The sequence below is a fragment of the Betta splendens genome, chromosome 13 (assembly GCF_900634795.4).
Source record: "Betta splendens chromosome 13, fBetSpl5.4, whole genome shotgun sequence".
Lineage (NCBI taxonomy): Eukaryota > Metazoa > Chordata > Actinopteri > Anabantiformes > Osphronemidae > Betta > Betta splendens.
The window spans coordinates 17733071-17758491 of record NC_040893.2 but is presented as its reverse complement, the minus strand read 5'-3'; the positions used below and the strand labels follow the sequence as shown (position 1 = coordinate 17758491).

The following is a 25421-nucleotide window of genomic DNA, read 5'->3' as shown; positions in this document are numbered from 1 at the left end:
CTCATCGTGACTCTCTAGAATTCAGTCCCCAAGGTTAAAGTGGTAATTACTGTGGCAGCCCTGAAGCAAGTCATGACGCTCATACCTGTCTTTACTGTACACACACGCGCACACACACGCGCGCGCACACACACATGCACAAACACACGCATTAGAGCGCACACACACACACACACACACACACACACACACACACACACACACACACACACACACACACACACAGGTGCACACGCACGCACAAACGCACACACACACGTGCGCACACACACGCACAAGCACACACAGGTACGCATGCACACACACACTCACGCACACAGACACACACATGTACACGCACACACGCGCGCACACACATGCACAGACACACTTGCACGCACGCACGCACAGACACACAGGCTCGCTAAATTTGACAAGTAGCGTTTGCATCTAAAAGTCAAAGAGTATGAGGGGAGAATAGTGCAGTATAGACATTAATATCATCTTCCAGTTCCATTTAGGCCTTTTTCAAAAATTAGGAGTCTTTCTCGATATTTCTCTCTTTATGCACAGTTGAGATTCTGGAGCATTGTAGCGCAAAACTAAGATGATCCTCTTTTGCAAGCTACACAGGATGAGAGACTTGATTTGAGGAGGAAGCAGCTGTGCAGCATAGGAAGGTCAGAGGCCCGTAATCCGCGGCCTCATTCATGCGAGATTAAAAACCTGCTCTGAGTTCTGATTAAGAATCCAGGGTTAGAAGATTAAAGACCAGCGAACAAAATGAAAGCAGTTTAAGTCCAATCCTGGAATTCATCAGAATACCAAAACCTTAAACTGTCATTACAACGTGAGATTAATGCAAAGCCCCCTTGAACTCTGTATCTGTCTTGATATATCTTCTGTGTCAGAGCCCATATTTCTTTTTTCCCTCAAATTGCTGAAGATCTCTGCATTCTGTCTTCTCTCCACCTCCCCTTTATTTTTCCCATCAGTGGCAAACCTTTGTGTAATAGCTGTTCCTTTATTTCCTCTATAATGCACCTTTTACTTTCTCTGGGGGTTTTTACGCACGTCTCTGCACCAACCTTTCACAATGATTCTAATCATTATCCTCTGATTGACTCTGCAGTACTTAGGTTGCAGAGATTAGGAAACAGGAAGCAAGTGGAAAACAAGGATTAGAAAGGAAAGCATCTGGAAGTCGGTTTGCCTACAAACTTGCTAAAGCAGAGAATATATATGCTAATGACAAAGACCAGCACTGATTCTTTACAGCGGGAGTCACTGGTGCAAAAGATCAGAAACATTCAGTTTTCAACACATAAATATCTGTGACAGAACCCATCACTGGGACATGGAACCAGCATAAACATTAGTTAATGCTGGCGCTTGTTAATGTTAATGCTTGTCAATTATGCATGTGTTCTAACTGAGCACATGCTGCTGTCACTACAAACTCAGGGCAGTTTCAGGGCAGTGCAGCAAAGCAGGCTGCGAAGCATTGACAGGATTATATACGAACCAGCACCACAGGACTGTAATCTCCTCCAGAAATGAGAGAACCCAAGTAGCTAGCAACCCGGTGTGCAACTGTCAGATTAACAAACGGGAGACGAGGACAGATTGTGTTCACACTTGGTTGTTCTAATGGTCCTCGTGCATTTTTAATATCAGACGCAGGAGGAAACGTGCCTTTCAGGACAAGATCCGTCCCTGAAGTCGAACTGTATCAGTAGAACTATCGAACCAGTCATGGGGAAGCTGTCAGAACGGATCAGCGTCACAAAGCGAGCGGGAAGTTAAAAATGATGCCTGCAATTATTCCGAGTACATTGGATTTTAATTAAGTTAGCTGTTGTGGGAGCAATTCGGAATGGAGTCATTTTTCAGCTTAACCGTGCAGAAAAAACGCGGAGCCATCGCACTTAGAACCAAGTCTCATCCTGTAGCTTTCTCTCGCCTGGACAGGAGGACGTGTCCAGGGTACCTTCATTTACCAACATTAACACTGAGGCTGCACTGCTGTTGGTCAATACTGTACAGAGTCATGACTTGGCAGCTCTCGGTGATTTTAAACGGATGTAACGATTGTTCTACTCAACTGTCCTCAGTCACACTTGTTTTAAACCTTGAAATTCTGCCGCATTGTCCCGACTGTGACACAAATCCCATAAAGCAGACACATAACAAGCGGAGCTCAGTGTTACCTGTCAGACTCTGGGAGAGAATTTCATTACATCGGCAGGATTTTCTAATCTGTGTGACAGGACCGTGCTGTTTCAGGCGTATTATGTCTTTATAATCCAACACTCAGCAAGGTTTTCACAGTAAGAACTGGTCTCAGACTAAATGAGATGAATATGGGCCTCGTCAGAGTTGAACACAGGTAACTTTAAAGGTGATGCTCGAGGCCATTGTGAGAACAACTAGTCCCCAGTCGGTGGCTTTGCATTCTGGGCATCCAACTCATGAATGCATGACTGGATAGATGTCTCTATCGAATGGAGGCCAAGTGTAGGCAAATGGATTTATGAATGCATAACAGGTTGTTACTCTGATATACCGCAACATCTATACATGCAAAATTAAGACTTTAGTGATTTACAGTATACGTATATAAAATATGTGGTACACAGAACGTTTTCTATTGCTGGCAACATCAGTAACAAGCAACCCTGAGGTTAGTTAACTCATAACCTTCGCCTTCTGATAATATAACTGTACAACAATCACGTCTCTTTGATGTAACCCAGAGGTTTCGTGGGTAAATCCAAAGGTTGCCTCCATCCAGTAAGGAAAGAAAGCTCTGCATGCAAAGAAAGGGGGCGAAAACCAAAAAACAACCAGAGATAAGAGGTTTAAAGATAAAACGTTCTCACATAACTTTAGTCATTCTGAAGCGAATCAACATGACAAAATGTATATGTTACAAAATCAACAAGAAAAAAAAGTATAGACACCGAGCAGTCTGGTGAAATAAATCTGGAGGGAGCAGTCATTCATACACAAACTGGAAACAAGCATCAGTAAATAGTGTTTGAAATACGCGAGTACATACGAAAGTTCTGTTACGTCGGTTTGTGTGCGCTATAAATACTGAAAGAGCAAACGTGTGACTACACAACCGTTTCAAACCTCGAGAGGAACCACGTACCCACAACGTCAAGGCTCGACAACACTTTTTCACACAAAACAATGTTACACTGTCAGAGTTTTTTTGCGAAAAAAACATCAAGGCCAAGATGGTCGAGAGGTGTTGTGATGTCGTCGTTAAGAGGGACCCGTGTGTTCCCCCCAGTCAAATCCGCCGAGGAGGCGAAAACTCGTCACGTTGTGCAGTTCGACGCGTCCTCCCACGACGACGGCGACGACGACACACGCGAGCGGAAGGTTCATAACAGTCTGGGCTCGACCCGCCCGCCGGGTCAATACTTGTTGTGCCATTCGCACTGGCCAACGCTCACCTCCTCGATGTCCAAGTTTTTTCTGGATTTGTAAATAAACTCCCCGATTGCCACGAAGACGGAGAGGACGAGGCCGGCTGCCAGCACGATGAAGATCCCCCCTATGTTCTCCACCCCCAAGGCGCTGGCCTCCTTGCTGTCCTCCTCTGGGCAGCCGTTGCCCCGCCACCATTTCTCCTTCATCATGTGCAGCTTCCCCTCCTCCTGAAGCTGCAAGATGGCGATGGTGACTTTGTCCCTGTAAGGGGAACCTGTGGGGGCGGAAACCATTAGGCTGTTAGTACCCAGTGCTTTGTATTAACGGGCCGTCGGTACTCGTCTGCGTTACCGATAGGCGTTCCCACGCCGTAGCCCTTGGAATCTATCAGGCCTCCGATCTGAGTGAGGTTGCAGTTGCGCTGGCTGATGTACTCGATGCTGGTGGACTCCATCAGGAGAGCGTAGTCTGTGGTGAGGACCCTCTGGATCCCCTCTCGGTTGTTTTTCACTAAGGCTGTGTTTTTCCTGCTGCTCATGAACGCCCACATTTTCTCGTAAGTTGAAATCTTGGATTTCTGATGAATCACAATAAAGATTTATGAAATATGAGGTCGGCATAATACAGCTAATACAGAACCCAGAGAAGATAATGGTGACATATGGATGATAGTGGATGGGACTGGCTGAGAATCATCACTCAGGGTTCGACTCGTCAGGCCTAGTTTCCCATTGGCTGTACAGGAAGAAGCGTTACCTTAAAAAAGGTCATGGTGGAGCCGTCTCTCACAGCACCGTACTCTATTTTGGTTTGTTTGGCCAGGTCATCGGCGGAGTCGATCGGCGAGTCCATCCTCTCCACTGTAAGGAAGGCAGCCAGGTTGGCAGTGTATGAGGAGATTATGATCAAAGTGAAGAACCACCATATTCCACCGACGATCCTGGTGGAGAGGGCCTTGGGCATCAGCTCGGACCCTGGAGGTGGAGAGCACCATAATATGTGGCAGTGACGGCTGAAGGCGCGGACGTGAGGCGATCACAGCACAAGCGCTGGCTTTACCTTGCTGCATAAGGGCTCCAACACCAAACCAGATACTGTTTATCAGAGTGAAGTTGTTTTCAACCACATCCGAGTCTGGGTTGCAGGGGTGAGGGTTGTACCACTCATACGGAGTGAACCTGAAGGTTACAGTAAAACCAGCTGTATTTAATTATTACTATCACGACTTAATGCATTGAAGAAAGTCAATCCGACTCAGACCGGCCAAGAACAGACTCCACCTCCTGCACGTTACCTGGCAATGACGAAGAGCACGCAGCTGACGCCGAGACACGCCAGCAACACGTACATCCAGATGTCCGGAGAGAGCGGGTTGAGGAAGGAGAAGACCCCCGGGTTGGTGCCGTTGGGCTTGTGGTAGAGGATGCTGATGCCCAGCGTCATGAAGGGCTTGGAGAAGTCGATGACCTTCTCCCTCACGTAGGTGATGGTGAGCGGGGCCACGGCGAGGTCGGCCACCTGGAACACAACGGTCCGGGTCAGAGGCAGCGGCGGCGCTGCCCCCCCCCCCCACAACCCCCCACCTGCACTCACGTGGTCTATGAGCTCTCGCACCATGCCGTTCCACTCCCCCTTGTCGTTCTGGGCGCCGTACTTGCCGTCCGACACCAGCTTCACCTCGTAGGAGAAGCCCAGGATGTTGGAGAGCTCCTTGAGCAGGTCCAGACAGTAGCCCTCGAAGCGGTCGTTGCCGTACAGCGGCTTGTCCGATTTCTTATACATCACATAGGGATTTTCCTGCAATGAGACACAGTTACTGTTTTACGTTCTACGAGTCTCTGCAGGAAAGATGCTCAATAACGATTGGTCCTGGTTTCATACCAGAATGGTGGTAACAATGAGAGTCCGGTTGGCCATTGAATCGGTGACATTCTGGGTGGAGTCCCTGCTGCTTTCTGTTAAGTTAAGGCCCATCTGGGAGTTCCACACGCCGATCTGTGAAGAGTCAAACATCAGAATGACTGCACTGCCTGAACACGAGGGGTCCTCGGCCGCTACGTCTGGGTTCTCAAGGTAAATAAAGGAAAAAGCAACTACAAGGGGGCAGAAACAGTGGAAGAGCAGACAGAGAATGCAAACAGGGCAGAGCACAGAAATGTTGAACATTTCTTCCCATGTCCAAACTCTATTTTTACACAAAGGGGAAACATTTGGTTCAATTAAATGATTAAACAACCACAGTAAACCTTTAGTCTGCCGCGGCAGCTAAAGTACAGACCTTCTTCCACACTTTATTCAGGCGGCTGTTGCCTGCGATCATCTTTCAGAAATGACAGAGAGAAAGCATTTTAATCACAAAGCCTCAAATATAATAAGTACAAAAACAGCCGAGCGAGAGTTCACGCTCCCGGTTCCGTTACCTGTTCAGATTTAGAGCATTGTTGTCACAGAGCTTAAAGATCCGTGAACTCCTGAGCTTAAAATGTCAGCTACCGCTACCTGCCTGAGCCGCGGCGTCAAAACAGTTCAACGTTTTCAGACATAATTAGGACGCTGCGTTTTCCAGAGAGCGTTACTTAGTCGCACACAGTGAAAGGCAGCGGTCCTGTCTGTCTACTGCGTGCGCTCCCTCCTCTCCTCTGCTTGAAGGTCTACAATAACAGCCTGCAGTGACAGTACGCACGGGTCACATAGTTCACCTTCTCCAAGCCGTCCTCCTTTAGGCTGATGACATCTAAATCAAATTCCTTCCGCAGGCCATCTGTCTTGTTTATAATTATTTGTCCCGTCAGGCCGTTCCACTGTGCCTGTGGTGAGGAGAGAGCAGAGAGGAGGGCCGATGAGTTCCGTATGTCACATCTGTAAATGCAAAGTCAAGGCGAAGCCTGAGAAAATGAAAACAAGTTCTTAAAGGATGAATAATTGATGAGAACATTAACGGACGCTAACTGAATCTTAATGGCCAGTTTTGCATTGGCTGGACCCTCCATGGTAATATGGAGTGTGTCTGAGAGTGGACGCTGATGTAAATGGAGCAGGCAGGCGCAGCGTCTGTCTGAGAGGAGAGCAGTGGGTGGGCAGCGTCCGCTCAGCTCAGAGCAGCGTCTGAATAAAAGCCCACCACCAGCATTTGGGAGGAATGAGCTGGATCTCACGTAACTGTGGTCTGACAGGGGGAGCGTCACGTGACGAGCCCGAGTCGGTTTATTGCTACTGTGGAGACACGAGACGGGAACAACAGAAATAAACCCGGGAAGCGAGTATAGCTGCAAGGTTTTACTGGTGAACACACAGAAAATATTAAACTGGTACATGTGGGAAATAAAGCAGCAATGCGCTGCAGAGCCGAGCGGCCCGTTTGCTTTGACAGAACCTCCACCAGAGCCGCTCGCTGTGCTCGTCGCACCAGGAAAGCGTTGCTGGTGCTGTGAACGGCGCAAACCAAATTCTAGGTTCTAAGACAGAATAATTTGGTCCACAATTTAAAAAAATATGTCTTTTACACGCTAAAATTGTTCTGATTCAAGTCAATGAACTCTGGATCCAGTTCAGCATAAACACAGGTTTCTGATGTCACCGTCTCCACAGAAAACAGGGACGCAGCGAACCATTAATTAATTAATTGTCCTCTTTGATCAAATGTCTTCAATCAATGTTAAAACCAGAACAATGAGTCCAGATTTGTTCCTGTCGTTAACTCTCTTTTTTTAATCCAAAGTGTCTCGACCACCACTGTACATGTTGACATGGATCCTCTCAGATCACAGAATCCAGATGAAATAAAGGATGAGAATATGACTTCAGCGCCACAAAACTGAAGCTTGACACTTAACGTAATAAAATACACACAAAGTCTGTCTTTTCCATTCATGTCTATATTCCACATGATACGAACGAGGGCATTGATCTGCACCTGCCCACACGTTCGCTTCCTTCTATAATCAGCTCCCTCAGTACAAAGCTGACACTGTAACTCAGTTTCCTGCCAGACTGTGATTATTACAGAATAATCCCATTGTGATTATTGGGCGATGAAAGAGTCAATTAAATCCAAATTAAAAGATCAGAGGAAATTGGTTTGACATCTAAACTGGGATAATTGCACCTGAACGGATGGAAGCTTTTCAACCAAATGTTAAGATCAACATCTATCTAAAAAGCTGCCAGTTGACAGCACGAACTCGCCCGGCACCTAATCGGACCTCCCAACCAGGAAACGAGGTGACGAGACGGATGGATGCAGATGGAGGAGGAGGGCGGCGCCGACTCACGTCTTTGAGCATGTTCATGAAGCGCGAGCCGAAGCGCCAGGGCTTGTGTCGGTGGCACTGCAGGGAGCTGACGGTGATCTGGGAGGCGCGCTGCGAGGCGGCCGCCACCATGTAGACGGCGTCGTACATCAGCGCCGCTTCGGTCTGGAAGAGAAACACGCGTGTGGGGACGGCTAATCCCACCGTGCACTTATGGTGGGCTGGTGGTGCGCGTGCAACGCTGCTCTACACGCTGCACGGAGAGCAATCAGAAGGGAGGCCACAATCAGCGGTTTCCTCCAAAGAAGCTTTCTGATTGTACACACAATCAGGAAGCAACATGGTGGATTGCTTTCTGACTCAGGTGTGGTGGATGAGGGGCAGCTTCTGAAAATACTCCAGGTGTTTAGACATTTATATATAGAATATTGATTCTGATTCTTATTTGATGATGGAGGTAGTTTTGAGTCATGCTTGACAAGACAAGTTAACAATGAATCAATCAACAGGATCGCCAATGAACACATTGTGTAACTCACTGTCATCATGCCCTCCATCATTCCATTCTCCGCCTTGGTGGGCGCCTGCAGCCGCTCCATGGCCCAGCGCTCCACCACTGAGGCCACCTGAGGGTTGTCCACGTTGAGCAGCCTGAACCCCGTCATGTTGACGCCGCTGTAGCGATACGGCTCCAGGTCGAGGGCGAAGAGGTCCTGGGGAGGAGTGACATCGTCAGAGCAGAGGAACGACCGAATCGACGGTGTGAGGCGCTCAACGAGGGTGAAGGGACCTGATTAAAACAGCAGAACTCTATACTCCATAATAACATGGAATGATGCCAAGGGCAGCGACGGGCCTATTATAAAACAAACCACAGATGCCTGAGTTGATCTGCATAATCTTTGCATAACTGAATCTCTAGGTGAACACACACACACACACAACTGAGCGTGTGCAGAATAAAAGGACACTCAATTAAGACAGCGGGTCATTGTGTAAGTACAGTGTGTGTCTTACCAAAGTACAGACTTTAAACCTGAGGCCTTGAAACCTCAGGCCTTTTTCTTACACTATGTACAAAAAACAATAACTTATATATACATATGAATATTGTTAAGAGCAACATTGTTTTCTTACCAGTGTGGTGAAGAAGAAATGGTAATATTCAGTCATCATCCCCATGGACATGATCTAAACAGGATCAGAGAGGGCACTGGCTCACAATGACTCCACATTCTGTCCAACATAATCTCCCGTTGCCCCGACGGCATCCATTTATATCCTGTCTACACCACAGCAAACTATACTTCTGCTCCATTTCCCAAACATCACCCTGTACTGTTCTCATGGATCCCAAGTACAGTAAGCACAGTCACAGTTTGTCAGTGTGATGTCAGCAGGTGATGTCGTGTGGTGTGGTTTTAGACGTGCACGTAATATAGTGAACATAGTGAACATTAAGCCAGAAGCAGAGCGCAGGTGTTTGTAGGTATCGCATTCACCTGCTTGAGAACGTCCACAGAGGTTTGGTGGGAGCAGTCGAAGATGACGAAGAACTCCTTCCCCTTCTTCATCTCCTTCAGCAGAGGACGGGCGTCTTTACTCCCCGTCGGCAGCTGGCGGATCTTGATTTTGATGCTGTATCTGGACGGAGCTTTGATCAACTCTTGCAAACGGATCAGCCCTAAAATTTAAAAATGAAGCAGATTATTAGATTATTAGACCACAGCCATTTAATTTGGGTTTTCCAGTTGGTGTCATCATTCACTCTTAAGCATGACTGACAGCTTTGTCATTCACATTTGCAAAGTTTGACCTTTAAGCAAATATTCGTCACCAGTGGCCTTTTGGTTTTAAGTTTGATTCCACTGGCTGTGGATGCAGCGTGAGGTTTTATGTCTATACTGTGTGTGACTGACAAAGCACCCGGCCATTTGAGCAGTAAAGAAAACTGTGCTATTTTATTCCAACAGGCCAAGTATCGTGACGTGTTCCGCATTTCATGATTGTGGACAACATCCCTCTGACATTAGCATTTCCATTCACACCCTGCTGCTTGTTTCCTGTGGCCTCAGCTTATAAATGTGATGTGCTGTACTGGAAAATTTCAGCACAATTGGCCCCTCTGGCCTGCGTCCGGAATGATGATGAATGCAGGCATTTCCCCTGTCATCAGCTCGCGTTGCCTCACCAGTTGCATCCTCGTAGACCACGGTGACCGCCTTCCACTTGTAGAACTGCACTATGTCCAGCACGGCTCGGCTTATGGAGGCGTACTCTGGGTAGAGGTTGATGTAGAAGCTGTCCTTGTTGTCCACTGACGGGTGCTTCCAGCGGGTCTGGATGTGAGGGACCTCCAGGGCGTTGCAGATAGACTGGACCGCACTGACGGACGAGCTGTGGGACGGGCCGAACACGGCTCCGACGCCCAGAGCCAGCTGGTCACAGGCTGCATGGAATTAAAGGCAGATTACAAAATGAGCCCCAGCAGAGACACAGGAGGACGCGGCGGTCGCCTCCTCGCGTTTACCTCTCCTCGAAGCCTCAAAACTGTCAAACAGGTTTATTCTCTGGATGTCGTAGGTCAACGTGGTGTTTGGCATCAAGGTCCGGTTTCTGTTGATGTTGGTCACAGCGAATTTAAAGGCCAGCTCTTCAACACTAATGGGCTCGTTCTCGAGCGTTTCAAAGATGCCCCCTGTAGGAAGAGAGGAGACAGGTCACATAACAGGGGAGTTATTGTCCCCGACGCAGCAGATTATTTCCCTCCAGCTGCTTCGAAGGTCACAGCGGCTGAATTCGCATGCTTGCGTAACGTGGCCCAGTCGTTCATGGGCCGGTGTCATGGAGCTACTGAAGAACCAGAGATGACGGGATTTAATCTCATTCGGAGAAAAGCCCGACTTTCGCTGACTTCACCCTATTTGTGTGACCTACATTTCTGGAGATGAAACAATGGGATTTGAAAAGTGTGGGGAGACTGTAGTTACCTTCAGTCAGATCCACGGCTGCCGATTTGACAGGGCCTCGTTCAGCGCTCCGTCTCCCGTTCACATTAAAACAGTAGCTTAGTCTAATTCAGCAGTAACAGATGCATTCACTGACCTCACATACTGAAGTGCTTTTAAATGCATTCAGCTGATGGTTCACTTACCTTTATATGTTTTTAATTAAAAAAGACCAGCCTGAGTCTGTGCCTCTTAAAACAGAACATTGCGACCGTTTCTTATTTTTAAGTCACTTGTTGACATAATGAACATATCGACATTCAATCAATTATAAAAAGAGAGACAGGTTTTTCTTCTTAAAATGTCATGTCCTTGTTTTTGTGGACAGTAGACTGTCATCCCTGACGCCAGTGAGAGGCCACATACAAGGTAATCCAACGCATCAAATGACAAACCTGCCGCAAACAGCAACAAAGCAGCACGGAACCGAAAATGTCTGCCGCCTGGTTCACGTTTCCCAAACACGGGACGAGGCGCCAACACTGAGCCGAGACCACAGCTGTCAAAATCTAATTGAGGGACACATTTTGTGTATGAAACACAATCACTTCTCAGCTGGCTGTGTGTGACAGGGCCATGGGGGGGGGGGGTCTCAGAGATGAGGAGATCATCCTGAAAGCCGTCCAAGTCCTAATCCAGCACGCGGCTCCAGAAGGACGGCTGGTCTGAACCGGCCGCCCAGGCAGGAGGCGAGAGGTGGAGCGGGGGTTGAATCCGTTAGAACAGTCTGAACTGTGTGTGTCGACAAAAATCATTTTCAAGTTTGCCAAAAAAATGATAGAATGTTAGAATAACAATTAGCCTAAATCATAAAGACGTCACTGCGACGCTGCAAATGAGCCCGCTTCGGCAGTCAGGCTGCAGATGGCGGAGGGTCGCAGGCTTTGAAGAACTGCCTGTGAAATTGTGATTGATTTTGGAGGAGCAGCGGCCTTTAAAAAACTCCCCATGAGACCTTGATTGTGAATGACCTTTTTCTTTGGTGAAGCATAGCCTCAAACCCCAAACTGAGAGAGCCTTGTCTGGACTCCCTGGTCACTAAAAGCATGCTTGAAAGTGCCAATCCTAATTATGGTTACCAAGCCTCAGTGAGCAGCTGCTGGGACCTGGAAGTGCTTAATTCCACCCACTGTAATATGAAATTCTCACAATAACACAATAACACTCCCCGACGTTTGACAAGGAAAATCTTTCATCTCGGTGTCTTTGATGTGACTTTTTTTGCCTGTGTTTTTAATATAAATGGAGAAATCATCGTCCAGTCTTGATGCTCGTTCGCTTCAAGCAAATGTCTAAAGATTTGAACAGAAGTGGCAGCATTGTTGCATCACTGCAAAGTAGTTTGGTTCACTGTGCATAGCCCAGTTTGTATGCGAAGCTAAATATCTGGATGTATTTTCTGAGCGCTGTGTACAAATAAACATGGTTTGGAAAGTGTGTTTCCAAAAAGATCGAGACATTGCAAACAACAAAAAGCTGTTTGTGCTGCACTGTGTAATTTCCTCTTTGAACCTTGAGGCACTTTCCACAGTAAAAGAAAACATATCTTGTCTTTTTTTCATTTCCACCTGAGATGAAATCTTAAATTTCTGTTTAATTAAATTAAAATGATGAGTTTCTTGATTTAAATGGAGATGATTCCCAATTTATTCAGATTTCGTTTAGAAGCTTGTTAGAAGTAATCAACATTAGAGGCAAACTATGGGAAGTAGCTTTGGTGAAGTGTATTCGGACACAACCAGACAACTGAGATGTAACTATTGCACCTGTTTACTGTGTCAGTCATGGGTGATTCTACTCATAACCAGCGTCAACCATCCACGCATCTGGAGCAAGGCAGTTTTCAGCTTTGAAGCATTTTTAATTGAAAAAAGTCCACAAACATCAAATCTGTATCTGTTTTCCTCCCTCCTCTTTCTGGGCTGAACAGAATTCTGAAAAGCTTTTAATGTGTGTGGAAATTAAGCAGCTTTCATTACAGTCGCACACATTTGTCTTGAGGATCCGGGCCATAACTTCATTTGTACTTTAGATCAGAGTCAGGCCCCAGAACTATTATCTGGGAGTAAATAATCAAATTCACTGGGTTCCGCATAGACAAACATTTGTTCGTCAGTTCATATGGACTAAGTCTACGTAATGAATATTTAAGAACTTTAAGAAGATCCGGACTGAACCTGTGCAACATAAATGCCTGCACTATTTTTAATTACTGCTTTAAAATTTAATTAAAACCACCATTAATATCTTTCAAATATAATTTTCATGATCACTGAGCTTCCATCTCATCTTTAATAGGCCAGACAATGCTGCAGGGTGATGCATGTTAGGAGGTCAGGAAAACAAAAGATTGTGTTTCAGCTGCAGGCGAATGCTGAAAACCCCCGAGGCTGCAGTCTTCATAGGACGCCGCTCCTCCCTGCAGTCCAGAGAGCGAGACAATACCCCGGTTCAGGTTCAGGCAGCTGGCTGGAAACACCTTCAATCCGGGGAGTGGGACGCGATCTTCGGATCATGACTTTTACATGCAGTTATCACATGAAGGGGAGCCTTTTGAGGCAGAGCAACACAATGACGTAGTGTTTCGCTGCCCCCGCTCTCTCTCCCCGTCCTGGGCCGGTTCCCAGTGAGACCCCACCGCCGCCACCACCAGCAGCACTCCCACCTGGGCAAGCGCCAGACTGTGAATGAATGAGGAGGGCCTATCCAGCCTACTATCTCCGTTTGATGTGAAGAACTGAGGTTTCTGTGTTTGGCCGCAGGATCCAACATGAAAGGATACAAAATATGGATTAAAAAACCTCTAATAAACCACCTGATGTGGGTCTAATGTAAAGAGAGGTTCATCACCAATACAGAAGTCGGAGGAACCAAAAAAGACCAGGCCTCAGTGAGGAGATTTGGTCTAAGTACCATATTTTGGGAAGAGACTTTCTGCAAAAAGCAGATTAGAGTTAGTTGTTTAAGGGCTTTGGGGCCAGATTTGCCATTATTACCAACCCGCTGCATAGACTGGAAGTCGGTCACAATCTGACACCAGCACGCGCCAAAAAGGAAAAATGTTAATTGAACCAAGCCGCCCGCACACCATATGGGGAGAGATTATAGGTGCGGGTCATGAACAGAAAGAGCGAGATTACGTGACCTCTGACAGCGATAGATGGGAGAGACGGAGATTAACAATACAGAACCGGGAGCAGGCAGCAGAACCCTATTAGCCTTCGAAGTTACGCAATGCATCAAGTCTGGTAAAGCCTTCAGAAGTGGAGCACGGTTAGAAGAGTACAGGCGCCGTGGGCAAACGAGCGGCGCAACACGTCCTGGGGCCAAAATGTGAAAAGTTTTTAGCGTGATGCAACCTCCTAACTTCAAGAGATGAGCCAATGGGAGAGGAGCAGGGCGCTAATTAGCACGGAGCGCCTCTTTGTTGCAGCAGAATCAAAGGAGTCTGAAAGCCTAAACAGGAAGTCTGTGTAGTTACCAAGCTGATGTTCCAGACCACCGCGGCCCCTGATCCTCATTCAGCCACGTCACAGGCGGCGAGTGCGAAACGCTTGTGAGCGAGAAGCCAAATAGGACTGAGAGGAGGCTCTCTGTTCATTCTTTAGATGTGCCGCCACATCGCACCCATCCGCGCCAAAGACGTCATCATGCCACACACAACATGCCATGACATGTACTCAGCCTCCGACCTGCGACCAACATGGAGGAAGAGAGTGGATTCACCCAGTCTGACCAATCAGTGGAGTTGTTTCATTACTAATAATGTCAATTAACGTGATGTAGAGAAGGAAGATGGAAAGGGTTCTGCTATGGACAACATGCACTAAACCCACTGCTGACTGAGGCACAGAATCTGATGTGATTGAAGACACAGTAACAAGATTAGTGGCCACACAATAACACAGATTTAGGAGGAGATTGTTCCAGACAGAAGCCTGGCGTTAAGTTAAGTTAAACTCAGGTGTGAGTTGATGGTGTCAGTCTGTTACTTAGATGATATCAGTGGATACACAGTAGCCTATAATTGATAGAATTCTTATTTTCCACCATGTTTGGAAAGAAACTCACCTACATGCTCTGTACACATCATGATATATAGTAAAACAATATAAATTATAGAGATGCTCACGTCTCAAAGAGTTGAAGATGAGTCTACGAGCACAAACAGGTTCAGGTCTGATCACTCACCGATTCTCAGGACTTGCTGCGAACTGAGCCAAAACTCTGCCACCAAGAAGAGCAGTGGGAATGACAGTCCCTTCCCTTTCGCCATGGTCCTCGCTCCAGAGTCCAGTTGAACATTGATATCAGTTTTCCTGCCCTCGGTGATTCATGCTGATAACTTGCCAGTCTTTGCATCCGTAGGAAAAAGAAACTGTCATCTGACCCACATCCATTCCTCACACCTTGTGGCGAGAGAGACAAACAACAACAACAGAAAACACACGCTCCCCCTGCAGCCGTCACTTATCCACTTTGCCCATCTTTTAAATCCGCAGGTTTTCCAGCCATATTCAATCCAGACGTCCCCGTTTTCACGTTTTCCCGGTGCACACTTGAACTGCAGCCGAGGAGGAGGACAGAGCGCTGCGCTCCTGCTGTCAAGCTTGCATGAATAGGCGACAGGATGTCTGGTTGACTTTTCAAAATAAAAGAATGAAAGGCAACCGCTTGCCAAAAAAACGTTTAATGAAGCATGATGGCACACAACACACTAATGATATATTTAATCAATACATTTTTAATCTAGCTCTTGATTTAATCTAGAGCTATATGTTTGGTACGTATAATTTTGCAATATTTGAAGTTTTAATGAAGTCAAATGTTTAATTGAATTAGTTTTCTTCCTGAATGCTCTTATTTTGGTAACCTTCCCCGCTTCCTGTCTCGCTCTGTCTTGCGGACCTGCTGCCGCTGAGCGTCTCTGCCGTGCAGGCGCTCAATTGAGGGCACTGCCAAGCCGCTGATCCGCAACATGGATACGTCCTGAAGATTAACTTCAAATCTGGCAACATTCGACCTCGACAACGTCTTTGCTTTGCTACACCGAGGAATGATTAAATCTTTGCTCCAGTCCTGATGGAAACGCAAATCTAATCTTCGAACTGGTCCGTGACGCTCCGGCGAAGATTAACTAACTCAGACTGTTTATCTGACAGTCTTACAGTAAAACAAAATGCGCTCACGTGTTACTGTAACGCTCTATGCTGATTTTATTCAAACGGAATAAAGTTTAATTAGTTGCAGTGGTCAGCAATTGGAGATGATGCCCCCAAACATCTTCACAAGCAGGAGAGAGGCATCAAATGTGATGGATTCATGTGATCCCAATAGATTTGAATCTAAAAATTAGCTTAATTATATGTGTGATTGAACAAGTTTCACACTGGTGGTAAAAGTATTATTTTAAGAAAAGTAAACATCTTAGAATGTTTTTTTTTATTTATTTTTATTTATTTTCTCCAAATAATGTTTGAGATGAAGAAATGAAGAGCCCGTTCTTCCTCTGACAGCTGGTGAGGACTCTGTCGCGTCGTGTTCTCTGAGTCCCTCTAGCGGTGAATCACAGCTGGTTCAGGCCATCATGCCAGTAAATATAAACTGATACAACTGGATTCCCGTCAAGCCACAGTCAGGGGAACGTATCATTTAGCATCTGCTGTTGATCCAAGGCAGTTTCTCACCAGGCTCAGTCACAGCACACTCATCCCTCCATCACTTTAAGCTACAAAAACATCTTGATAGATATTTTTATTAACAAACGTTTATTAATTGCCACCACATGTATTAATATTTTTTAAGATACAAAAACCTAGAGTAAGTGGAAATTTTCAAATGATAACAATAAATGATGAATGATAACAGCATATTCTTAACTTACACATAAACAAACTTTCTTTATATGTAGACACCTGCACTGCTCCCGTTTTCACCATCTGGTTGAACAATGGACGATTTGTATGTTATGAAAACAGGAGTCTGAGGCACAGGATGAAAGGACGACTGGTAGGATGCGCTCGGATCGGCCACGTAACTCGGTGAATGTGGCGTCTGCGATGTGTGCAGAGACCTCCCTGGTCCGTACAGGCTCCCAGCGCGGTTTGAGCTCCTCACAGAAGAACGGTGACCCACACTCATGTGATGCACCAAAGCATTATCCATCAGGCCTGGATTATAAGCAGCCGGGTCGTACGAGACGACCTGAGGAACGGGTGGTAGCGGTCGTTGCGAGCCGTAGTTCTGCAGGGAAGGCTGGTATCCTATCGACCGTATGCTCGAAATATTAGACATGGGCCGGTATGTCATCTGAGCTGACTCCCAGGATGCTGGACCGTAACTAAGCAAGTTGTGTCTGGGATGCACGTTGAAAGTCTCTGGCGGCACATGGCGACAGAGGAACAGCACGGCCGACGCAAAGAGCACGGCGCCGCTCACCCAGCCGATGTACAGAGCCTGGCCCAGCTCCCGCCTCTGGGCATCGATCAGCAGCGGGTCGTAAAAGTCCCTAATGATGACGTGACCCGTCCACGACACTGGGACGAGGACGCACGCGCACGCCAACAGCTGCGTCCCCCCCGCGGCCACCAGTGCTATGGACTTCGCCCTGTGGTTCGCCTGGACGAGGCGCGTGCACCGCATCCCGGCCAGCGCCAGCAGCAGGCCCAGCCCGGACAGCGCCACCGAGCAGCACATGAGGCCGCGCGCGGCCTGCAGCTCCGCCGGCAGGGCCAGCAGCGAGTCGTACACCTTGCACTGCATGCGGATGTTGGCCTGGCGGAAGCAGTTCATCCACAGGCCCTCCCAGCGCGTCTCCATGACGATGATGTTCTCTCCGATGAAGGCCGTCACCTTCCACATGGGCAGACCCGTAGCCGCGGACGCCCCGATCAGCCCGATGAGGCCCGCGCACACCGCTGCGATCTCTGAGAGGCCGTGGACCATCGCGCTGAGCCCAAAGTCCAGCGGAACTGAAAGCCCGAGGAGGAGCGGAGGCGTTCAGGGCTGGTGATCTTCTGATTGTTGTGGGAAGGGGCTCTGGCCTCACCTGGTTGGTCCACAGCCATGGGGGTGAACTGGATCTCTGCTTGTTTTGTGTTTATGCTCGATTTGCAGTGTTAATAGTTTCAGGTGAACACGTGAACAGACGACACCAATATGACAACATGCAAATGCTTCAGCAACGCGTCATGATTTTATTCTCTGTGATATGTGTTAGTGAACATTTAAATCAAAAGTAAACAAGTATGCAGAGCTTTCACTCTGCAGTGCTCCCGGTGTCCACAGGGGAGCAGGGATGACCTTCAGAGTGACGAGAGGACTCAGATCAGTCCAATACAAAAATTCAGTTTGTCTGACATCACTCATGTTTTGTATTTATCTTATTTAGGGCTGTTGAGCAGGAACTGAAACAGCAGAATAGATGTCAGAACTCTCATTTGTCCTGTTTAATTTCACATGAAATGACTATGTAACGTCTTTAGCGTCTTCATGACTGTTGATCTTGGTGTCTACACTGAGTCCACACCTTTGCTAACTTCTCGTAAACCTGTGTCCTACGTGTACTAAGCCATTTGTTTAGCGTCGTTAGTTCCTGGAAGCTCCAGGGCATCACGCTGAGCCAACAACGACGCCTTGTGATGATTAACTAGGCTCACACACAATGCGTTGGACTTTTAGACACGTTACGCTCACTTATTCTATCTCATAGAGGATTTACTGTCCTTAGACACAAGAAAATATATCTAACATATATATAACATAAGAACATATAAATGCAAATGGTTTAGAAGCAGGTCAAACTGGAACTGAGAAGGATACAATGGCCACATCTGTGTCCTTGGGCCCAGAGAGGATTTGCATAAATGTTTTGTTTTTTCGTTTTCAGAAACACATTGAAAGGTAAAGATTGAAATCAGGCATTAACTGGTCCTCCGCCTATGAAACGCATTTAACCACAGATTGTCGTTGTATTTGATGTATGAAAATCTATATACAACATATTTTTAACTTAACACAAAAATTAAGCTGCAGGTATAAACATTAGTAGAAATCCTGTAACTCTACACAAACTTCGGTTACACGTAAATCACCTGTTGAATTTTCTACCTAAATACTATTAAGTGCTCCTCTAATAATTCATAAACAAAAAACAAGCGACTTTAAAGTAGACATTCGTATGAAATGCATTCACGGTAAATGTGCCAAACAGACTTTCCACAGGTTCAGGTGCTGGTTACCTCAGCGGGCTCAGAGGTAAGCCACCCCGCTGCGAACGGACGGGTAACTGGAGTGGTAGCTGTAGTTGGTGGACGGGTGCCTGGACAGCACCGGCTGCGGCGGCTGATGCTGGGGCAGCATCACCAGCGCCTGAGGCTGCAGCGGCTGCGGCGGGTAGGCCGCGTAGCCGGACGGCCGCGAGTACGAGTACATGCGCCTCTTTGAGTCCCCGTCGTCGCTCTGCACGTTGCAGCAGGTGAATATGCATCCTCCGGCAAACAGGAAGGCGGCGGCCACCCAGCCGATGTACAGCGCCTCCCCCAGCTCCCTGCGCTCGGCGTCCAGCAGCAGGGGGTTGTAGAAGTCCCTGATGATGACGTTCCCCGTCCACGACACCGGGATGAGGACGCAGAGGCAGGACAGGATGATCATGCAGCCGGCTGCGATGAGGACGGCCCGCTTGGCCCGGTCGTTGTCCTTGATGCACGACGTGCACTGCATCCCCATGATGCTGACGATCAGGCCGAGGCCGGCCAGCGCCACGGCGGCGCACATGAGGCCGCGCGCGGCCTGCAGGTCGGGGCTCAGCGCCAGCAGCGAGTCGTACACCTTGCACTGCATGCGGATGTTGGCCTGGCGGTAGCAGTTCATCCACAGGCCCTCCCAGCGCGTCTCGAACACGATGATGTTGGCTCCGATGAAGGCCGTCACGCGCCACATGGGCATCCCGGTGCTGGCCGCCGCCCCTATGAGCCCGACCGCGGTGAGCAGGAGAGCCACGATCTCCATCGCTGAGTTGGCCATTCTCTAAAGGTGCAGTACGAGCATTCATGCGCCAGCGCGGCAGGTCGATAGCGGGAAGTGTGAGCGGCTTTGCATCAAAGAGCCTCAGAGGAGGAGGCGCAGGGTGGCGTTCACCTGTACCGCCTCCTCTGCTCCATCATAATAGAAGGGGTGGGAACTGCGACCGGTTGCTAAGTAACACACTCCCCCAAGACGCTGTTGTCTTTGTGTTTATTCATCAGGCTTATTTTACATTTGGAGAAGCAGCTTCACTAAGAGATAAAGCTGCAGTAGAACATGCAAACGTCCCTCCTTCGACTCAACTGTGTGTGTGTGTGTGTGTGTGTGTGTGTGTGTGTGTGTGTGTGTGTGTGTGTGTGTGTGTGTGTGTGTGTGTGTGTGTGTGTGTGTCCTTGCGGTTACATCGGATTGGGGCCCAAAATCCTTTTTTTCTACCAAAGTGGCCACTTGTGGGGCCCTTTGGCTGGGCCCTACAACTTTAAAGGCCTTTTTGATGGTCAAGATGTGATTTTAGGGCCGAGGTTAGAATTGAGTGTGTGTCAGTATGTGTGCCAGTGTGTGTGTGTGATAGTTGTTGACATGTGATAGGAGGCAGACCAGCCGCCTGTGTCACCGTCAGTGTTAGGTTTTGCGTCTGCCTGTGCTCAGGTTAAAGCTATTTTAACAGGTTTGTTGTGGGTGTGAACAGACCAGTTCGACCAGTTTAGGCGCATTTCCACAGACAACAATGGGAGCGACGCAACAGAGCGAAACAGGAGGTTTCAGTAGAAACCTGGCAAAAGAACATAATCCTCTTGGTTTTTGACTTCATCCCTTTATTCAAAGTGACAATAATGTTTAGATTATAGACAATGTTTAAAAAACGTATGTACATTTACATTTCAATTAGAATCAGCTGGAGGTATATTTCCTGGAAAAGGCCAAGTGCATAGTTTGTCCTCAAAGACCACATCGGCCTGTAAAAACAGTGAAATCAACAGCTGTAGCGTTACAAATTAAAAAGCACGAAAGGCTGACGAGAAAGCTTAAATAATACAATGCGTTCACAGCACACAGTTGAACGCAGCTCATCGTGAGCAGAATCTGTCGAGAAGATTAGAATCTCAGCCAGACACTCGGAAGCGTGGAGAGTCCCGGTGGTTTCCAGAGTGGGCCCTGATCCACAGGCGGCTCTGCTCCGTCAGACGGGCCTCGTCCAACAAATAAAACAAGTCCCAGAGGCTTCTCCCTCTAGCGTGGCGTCGGCGTGTACACCACCGACCCCGGGTGGGGGGCGGCGTAGGCCGGCTGGTAGTTGTAGGCCGGCTGGTAGGTGTACGGCTGGTAGGTGTAGGCCGGCTGGTAGATGTTTTGTGCCGGGTTGTAGACCGTGCTCTCCAGGGGGTCCTGGATGCGCGGCGCGTGGCGGCACAGCAGGATGACCCCGGCCACGAACAGCAAGGCGCCGGTGACCCAGCCGATGTACAGCGCCTCCCCCAGCTCCCGGCGCTGGGCGTCGATCAGCAGGGGGTTGTAGAAGTCCCGGATGATGACGGCCGCGGTCCAGGACACGGGGATCAGCGTGGTGAGGCAGCCCATGAGGAAGAGGAAGCCGCCGGACACCAGCACGATGTGCTTGGTGCGCGGCCGGTCGTCCACCACCTTGGTGCACTTCATCCCCAGCGCCGCCACGATGACGGCGAAGGCCGACAGCGCCACCGAGCAGCACATGAGGCCGCGCGCGGCCTGCAGGTCGGGCGGCAGGTACAGCAGCGAGTCGTACACCTTGCACTGCATGCGGATGTTGGCCTGGCGGAAGCAGTTCATCCACAGGCCCTCCCAGCGCGTCTCGAACACGATGATGTTCTCCTGGATGAAGGCCGTCACCTTCCACATGGGCAGACCCGTCACGGCGGCCACGCCGATCAGCCCCACGAAGCCGACGACCAGGGCCACCAGCTCGCAGCACACGGCGTTGCGCTGCTTCCGCTTCTCGTTCCTCTCCTTCTCCTCCAGGATGGAGTCCTGGTACTCGGTGAGAGCCTGGGGCTGCTTCTCGCCGTAGTAGGAGCCGGCGTAGGACTGGGGCGGCTTGCCGTAGCCGCTGTAAGCAGCGTAAGAGGCCATAGCGGAGCCAAAGAGGGACCTCGCAGCTCAAGCAGCAGATATGACGAGAAGAGCAAGTTAAGGTACTTATACACCCACTAAAAATGCTAATGATGCAATGCGGTCCTACTGGTTGAGCTGCTTTCATCAGATAAATGTGGACACACCAAGGAGTGCTGGTGCTTTGAATGCAAACACAACAGGCACGGTTGACGACAAACGCTCAGGTTCTGACCTAATAAATGACTGGATGTCACAGAGCGTTTGCTCTCTTTTAGTAGGATCGGGCTTCAGTCTCAGTTATTGTGTGTGTGAACACAGGGAATTAGATGACACCTCAAGGCAGTTGCCCGTTTGCAAATGAAACAAACGTGTGATCCAGAGTTTTTTAGGATATTATCTTTTAATTCAGACATTTATTAATTAATGAACCCGACGGCATCTCTGTAGGTGGTGTCTGCAGTTGCTGAGTGTAAGTAAGAGGCAGGTGACCGTCAACCTGCTGGTGGCGTAACTGGGTAAACTGAGCCGAGGAACACATGCTGCTGACAGAAACCTGAGGAGGACACGATTCGCTGTAACACCGGGTCGTGTGTTGGTCAGCTGTTTTCACAGCGTCACGGGCAAAACTGCTGCAGTCGAGTGTTAAATAAAAAAGCAAACGTGCAGTAGCAGTGAGTCTTTATTGACCACATGATCTGTTGACATGAGCTGAATCTACTGAGCAAGTGAAGCAAAAGCCACATTACGCAGCATATTATTGCACAAACAGTTTGTCTTATCAAACACATCTATCATATTAACAGCAGAAAATCATCCATTTACATAAATAATGAGGCACAAAATATTTTATGACAAATACAGATTCAAAAAAATGAAAAGTAGTTGTTCAGCAAATTATGAGATACAAGATTCTCACAGCATCTTATGAGTCAACCCATGACATCATGATTGTTTACACGTATTCCTGGTGCTTGTGAAAGCTGGATGGCGCCCTGCTGGCGCTCTCCTCCTTCCCCTCATCCTTCAGCGGCATCAGATGCACGCCGGCGTACGGCTCTTCCTCCCGCGATTTGCTGCAGCTGGCCAGAAGGAGGATCCCGGTCACAAGCAAAATGGCCGACGTGGCCCAGCCGACGAAGAGGGCGCTGCCCAGCTCGCGCTTCCGGGCGTCTATGACCGTGGGGTTGTAGAAATCTGCGATGACGGTGTAGCCCACCCAGCTGACGGGGATGAGCGTGCTCACAGACGACAGCAGGAACAACACGCCCCCGAAGGCCAGCGTGATGCGCCTGGCCCTCACGTCGTCGCTGCCCAGCCGGCCCTTGGAGAGGCCCGTCGCCGTGACGACCACGGAGACGACGGCCAGGGCCACGGCCGCGCTCATGAGCGCCCGCGACGCCTGCAGCTCTGGCGGGAGGATCAGCATGGAGTCGTACACCTTGCACTGCATCCTGATGACCTCGTAGTAGCAGTCCATCCACAGGCCCTCCCAGAGCGTCTCCATGACGATGAGGTTGGCTCCGATGAAGGCGGAGACCCTCCACATGGGCATGGCCGTGGCGGCTATGGTCCCAATCAGGCCGATGACGCCCAGGACCAGGATGAGGACCTCCAGCTTTCTCTTCATGGCTCACGAGCGCGTGCTGCCGTCTCCGTCTGCGTTCTCTCACCTAATGAATGGACCGTCCAATGAACCAACCTGCGTCTTCAGGTCCGTGACTGTGTCATCATGCTTGCAATGTCATCATACTGGTTTGTGTTGAGTATGAAACTCATAAAACAACTACCCTCCCTTTGTTTATCTTGATCTTGTTGATGTGTTTCTGCAGGTCAAACTCCTGATGCCTTGTCATGCATGACAAATACGACAACGACAGTACGACTGGCAAAAAGGAGACGATGCGTTCAGGTCCCACCAGCTGTAGTGAGACCCCGCTGCTGCCAGCTTCGTTCAAAGCGTCCTGCCAACAGGGTTTAGGCAGATCTGGGTGTGTTGACCACAGTTTAGACAAGCTTTGTTTTTTGCCATTCTTTCTCTTTCAACCTATGGTACAGTGTCTGTTAGATCATGGAGTCATTATGTGATTATATTGATTATATTGACGTGAAAGAGGTCTGGAATTTATTGGAGATTCATCCCAGGTCTTTTATGACCTGATCATTATGTAAAGCTCATTGTTATATAGACTGTAGACTCTGATTTTAACTTAGCTTTACTGAAAAACCAAAAAATATTTAAGAGACACTGACGTTGTTTGACTAGAGGCAAAGTTTCAAAATCAATCACAGTTTCACTTAACAAGAGACGCTGTGTTATGCACACATCACGTGGTTTAGATAAGGCAGCTGAGGACGGGGAGACAGGAGAGGAGAAAGGAAGCGGGGGGGGGCATCGCAAGAGGCCGTAAAACAGGAACAGAAACCAGGAAGCCTGTTCAACAGGTTCAGCGGGTGATACCGACATCAAACGCTCAGCTGGTTCAAACGTAAACACTCACCATGAAACGTGAGGCTGCACTGGGACACTCTCCCATAAACACATGGGCTCCAAGCTGTTGCTGTTGTACATGAGACTTTTATGTGTATTTAATTAAAACATGATACAGTCAACTGGATGCGATGCACAGTCAGACCCATGAAGGCGGTGTGGGGACACAACCACAGCAGACTGTCTGCTGCCACCTGCTGTCTGCAAATGAGAGCACACGCGACGCAGCCAGTGATCAGCCTGAAAGGAGATGAAACTGTACTTTATTCACCTGCCAATGACTTTCTGTTTAGACAAGTCTAGTGTCTCGGCCGTTTGGTCAGTACAGTAAGGTCTGACGTGATCGTCCTCTTGTTCTGAAGCTGTATCGGGGCTTTTATTGTGGCGGGGGTGATGGCCAGTTCACTGACTGAAGGAGATACCAAACAAAAAAGAGATATCAAAAGAATATCCATTTGTTTGTTCTAATATTTGCGTGTTTAACCTTAACAAAATCAAACAAGTCCAGTCATTACTTTAAAAAAAAACGTTTCACAACACCGCCCTTTTCCAGTAGTAGTACAAGGGATCAAAGGATGAGGGTGGTGTAAAACAGGCAGCTGTATTCTGCCGTTACACCAGCAGAGGACAGACCATAATCTTAACTGCTCTTTTAATGTAGACCAGTAGTGGGAGGTGTTATAGACTTTACTACAGATGTGATCTAGGGTCTCACTGGTTTTCAGAGTGAACCAGTCCAGCTCCAATAACTACACTGGTCCTCAGTTTGGTTCATGAAAAGCTTTAGATTCAGGTCAATGTTCTTTGTGGCAGAAAACTCACCTTCACTGTGATCGGCTGTTTGTCCAGCGCTCTCCCATTGTACGGAACTGGTACAGATGCACCGGCATCGCAGTGACATTTACCAGGACAAAGGGAGGAAAATCTCAAGTAGGTCCTCATTCAGTAAAAACCTCAGCACCAAAATGTGTGATCCACGCGTCTATCAGCACGAGCAGTCATTGGACAGAGATGACATTCAGTAGGAAAGCAGGAAATGACTTCAAATTCAATCACAGGAGAGTGCGAACTATAAGTAAGAAACAACTGTATTTATTATGATTTCAATACATTTTCTATACACACAGTAATAAAAAGCAG

General features: G+C 48.3%; 5 protein-coding genes across 6 annotated transcripts; all 5 read right to left on the bottom strand.

The window, feature by feature from the left end:
* Nucleotides 1–2839: 2839 nt before the first annotated feature.
* Nucleotides 2840–15294, bottom strand: LOC114868427 (glutamate receptor ionotropic, kainate 1). Of its 2 annotated transcripts, XM_029172006.3 has the most exons (16): nucleotides 14873–15294; nucleotides 10204–10371; nucleotides 9865–10122; nucleotides 9176–9357; nucleotides 8811–8864; nucleotides 8213–8386; nucleotides 7695–7838; nucleotides 6123–6230; nucleotides 5702–5743; nucleotides 5305–5418; nucleotides 5017–5220; nucleotides 4718–4941; nucleotides 4483–4601; nucleotides 4180–4397; nucleotides 3775–4000; nucleotides 2840–3697 (listed from the first exon to the last, which is right to left on the bottom strand). In XM_029172006.3, exons 1-16 carry the CDS (start codon nucleotides 14955–14957, stop codon nucleotides 3408–3410), a joined length of 2610 nt encoding a protein of 869 aa, XP_029027839.1. In that variant the 5' UTR covers nucleotides 14958–15294; the 3' UTR covers nucleotides 2840–3407. The 2 variants fall into 2 exon arrangements, with proteins under 2 accessions (XP_029027839.1, XP_029027840.1); XM_029172007.3 differs by lacking the exon at nucleotides 5702–5743.
* Nucleotides 15295–16420: 1126 nt separating this feature from the next.
* Nucleotides 16421–17673, bottom strand: LOC114868589 (claudin-8-like). The gene has a single exon (XM_029172326.3). It carries the CDS (start codon nucleotides 17624–17626, stop codon nucleotides 16583–16585), a length of 1044 nt encoding a protein of 347 aa, XP_029028159.1. The 5' UTR covers nucleotides 17627–17673; the 3' UTR covers nucleotides 16421–16582.
* A 181-nt stretch (nucleotides 17674–17854) lies between these two features.
* On the bottom strand, nucleotides 17855–19813 carry LOC114868590 (claudin-8-like). Its single transcript, XM_029172327.2, has one exon. The coding sequence runs from the start codon at nucleotides 19703–19705 to the stop codon at nucleotides 18932–18934; it is 774 nt and encodes a 257-aa protein (XP_029028160.1). The 5' UTR covers nucleotides 19706–19813; the 3' UTR covers nucleotides 17855–18931.
* Nucleotides 19814–20499: 686 nt separating this feature from the next.
* On the bottom strand, nucleotides 20500–21859 carry cldn8.2 (claudin 8.2). Its single transcript, XM_029172433.3, has one exon. The coding sequence runs from the start codon at nucleotides 21809–21811 to the stop codon at nucleotides 20936–20938; it is 876 nt and encodes a 291-aa protein (XP_029028266.1). The 5' UTR covers nucleotides 21812–21859; the 3' UTR covers nucleotides 20500–20935.
* A 595-nt stretch (nucleotides 21860–22454) lies between these two features.
* On the bottom strand, nucleotides 22455–23500 carry LOC114868736 (claudin-17-like). Its single transcript, XM_029172561.3, has one exon. The coding sequence runs from the start codon at nucleotides 23418–23420 to the stop codon at nucleotides 22746–22748; it is 675 nt and encodes a 224-aa protein (XP_029028394.1). The 5' UTR covers nucleotides 23421–23500; the 3' UTR covers nucleotides 22455–22745.
* Between the last annotated feature and the right edge of the window lie 1921 nt (nucleotides 23501–25421).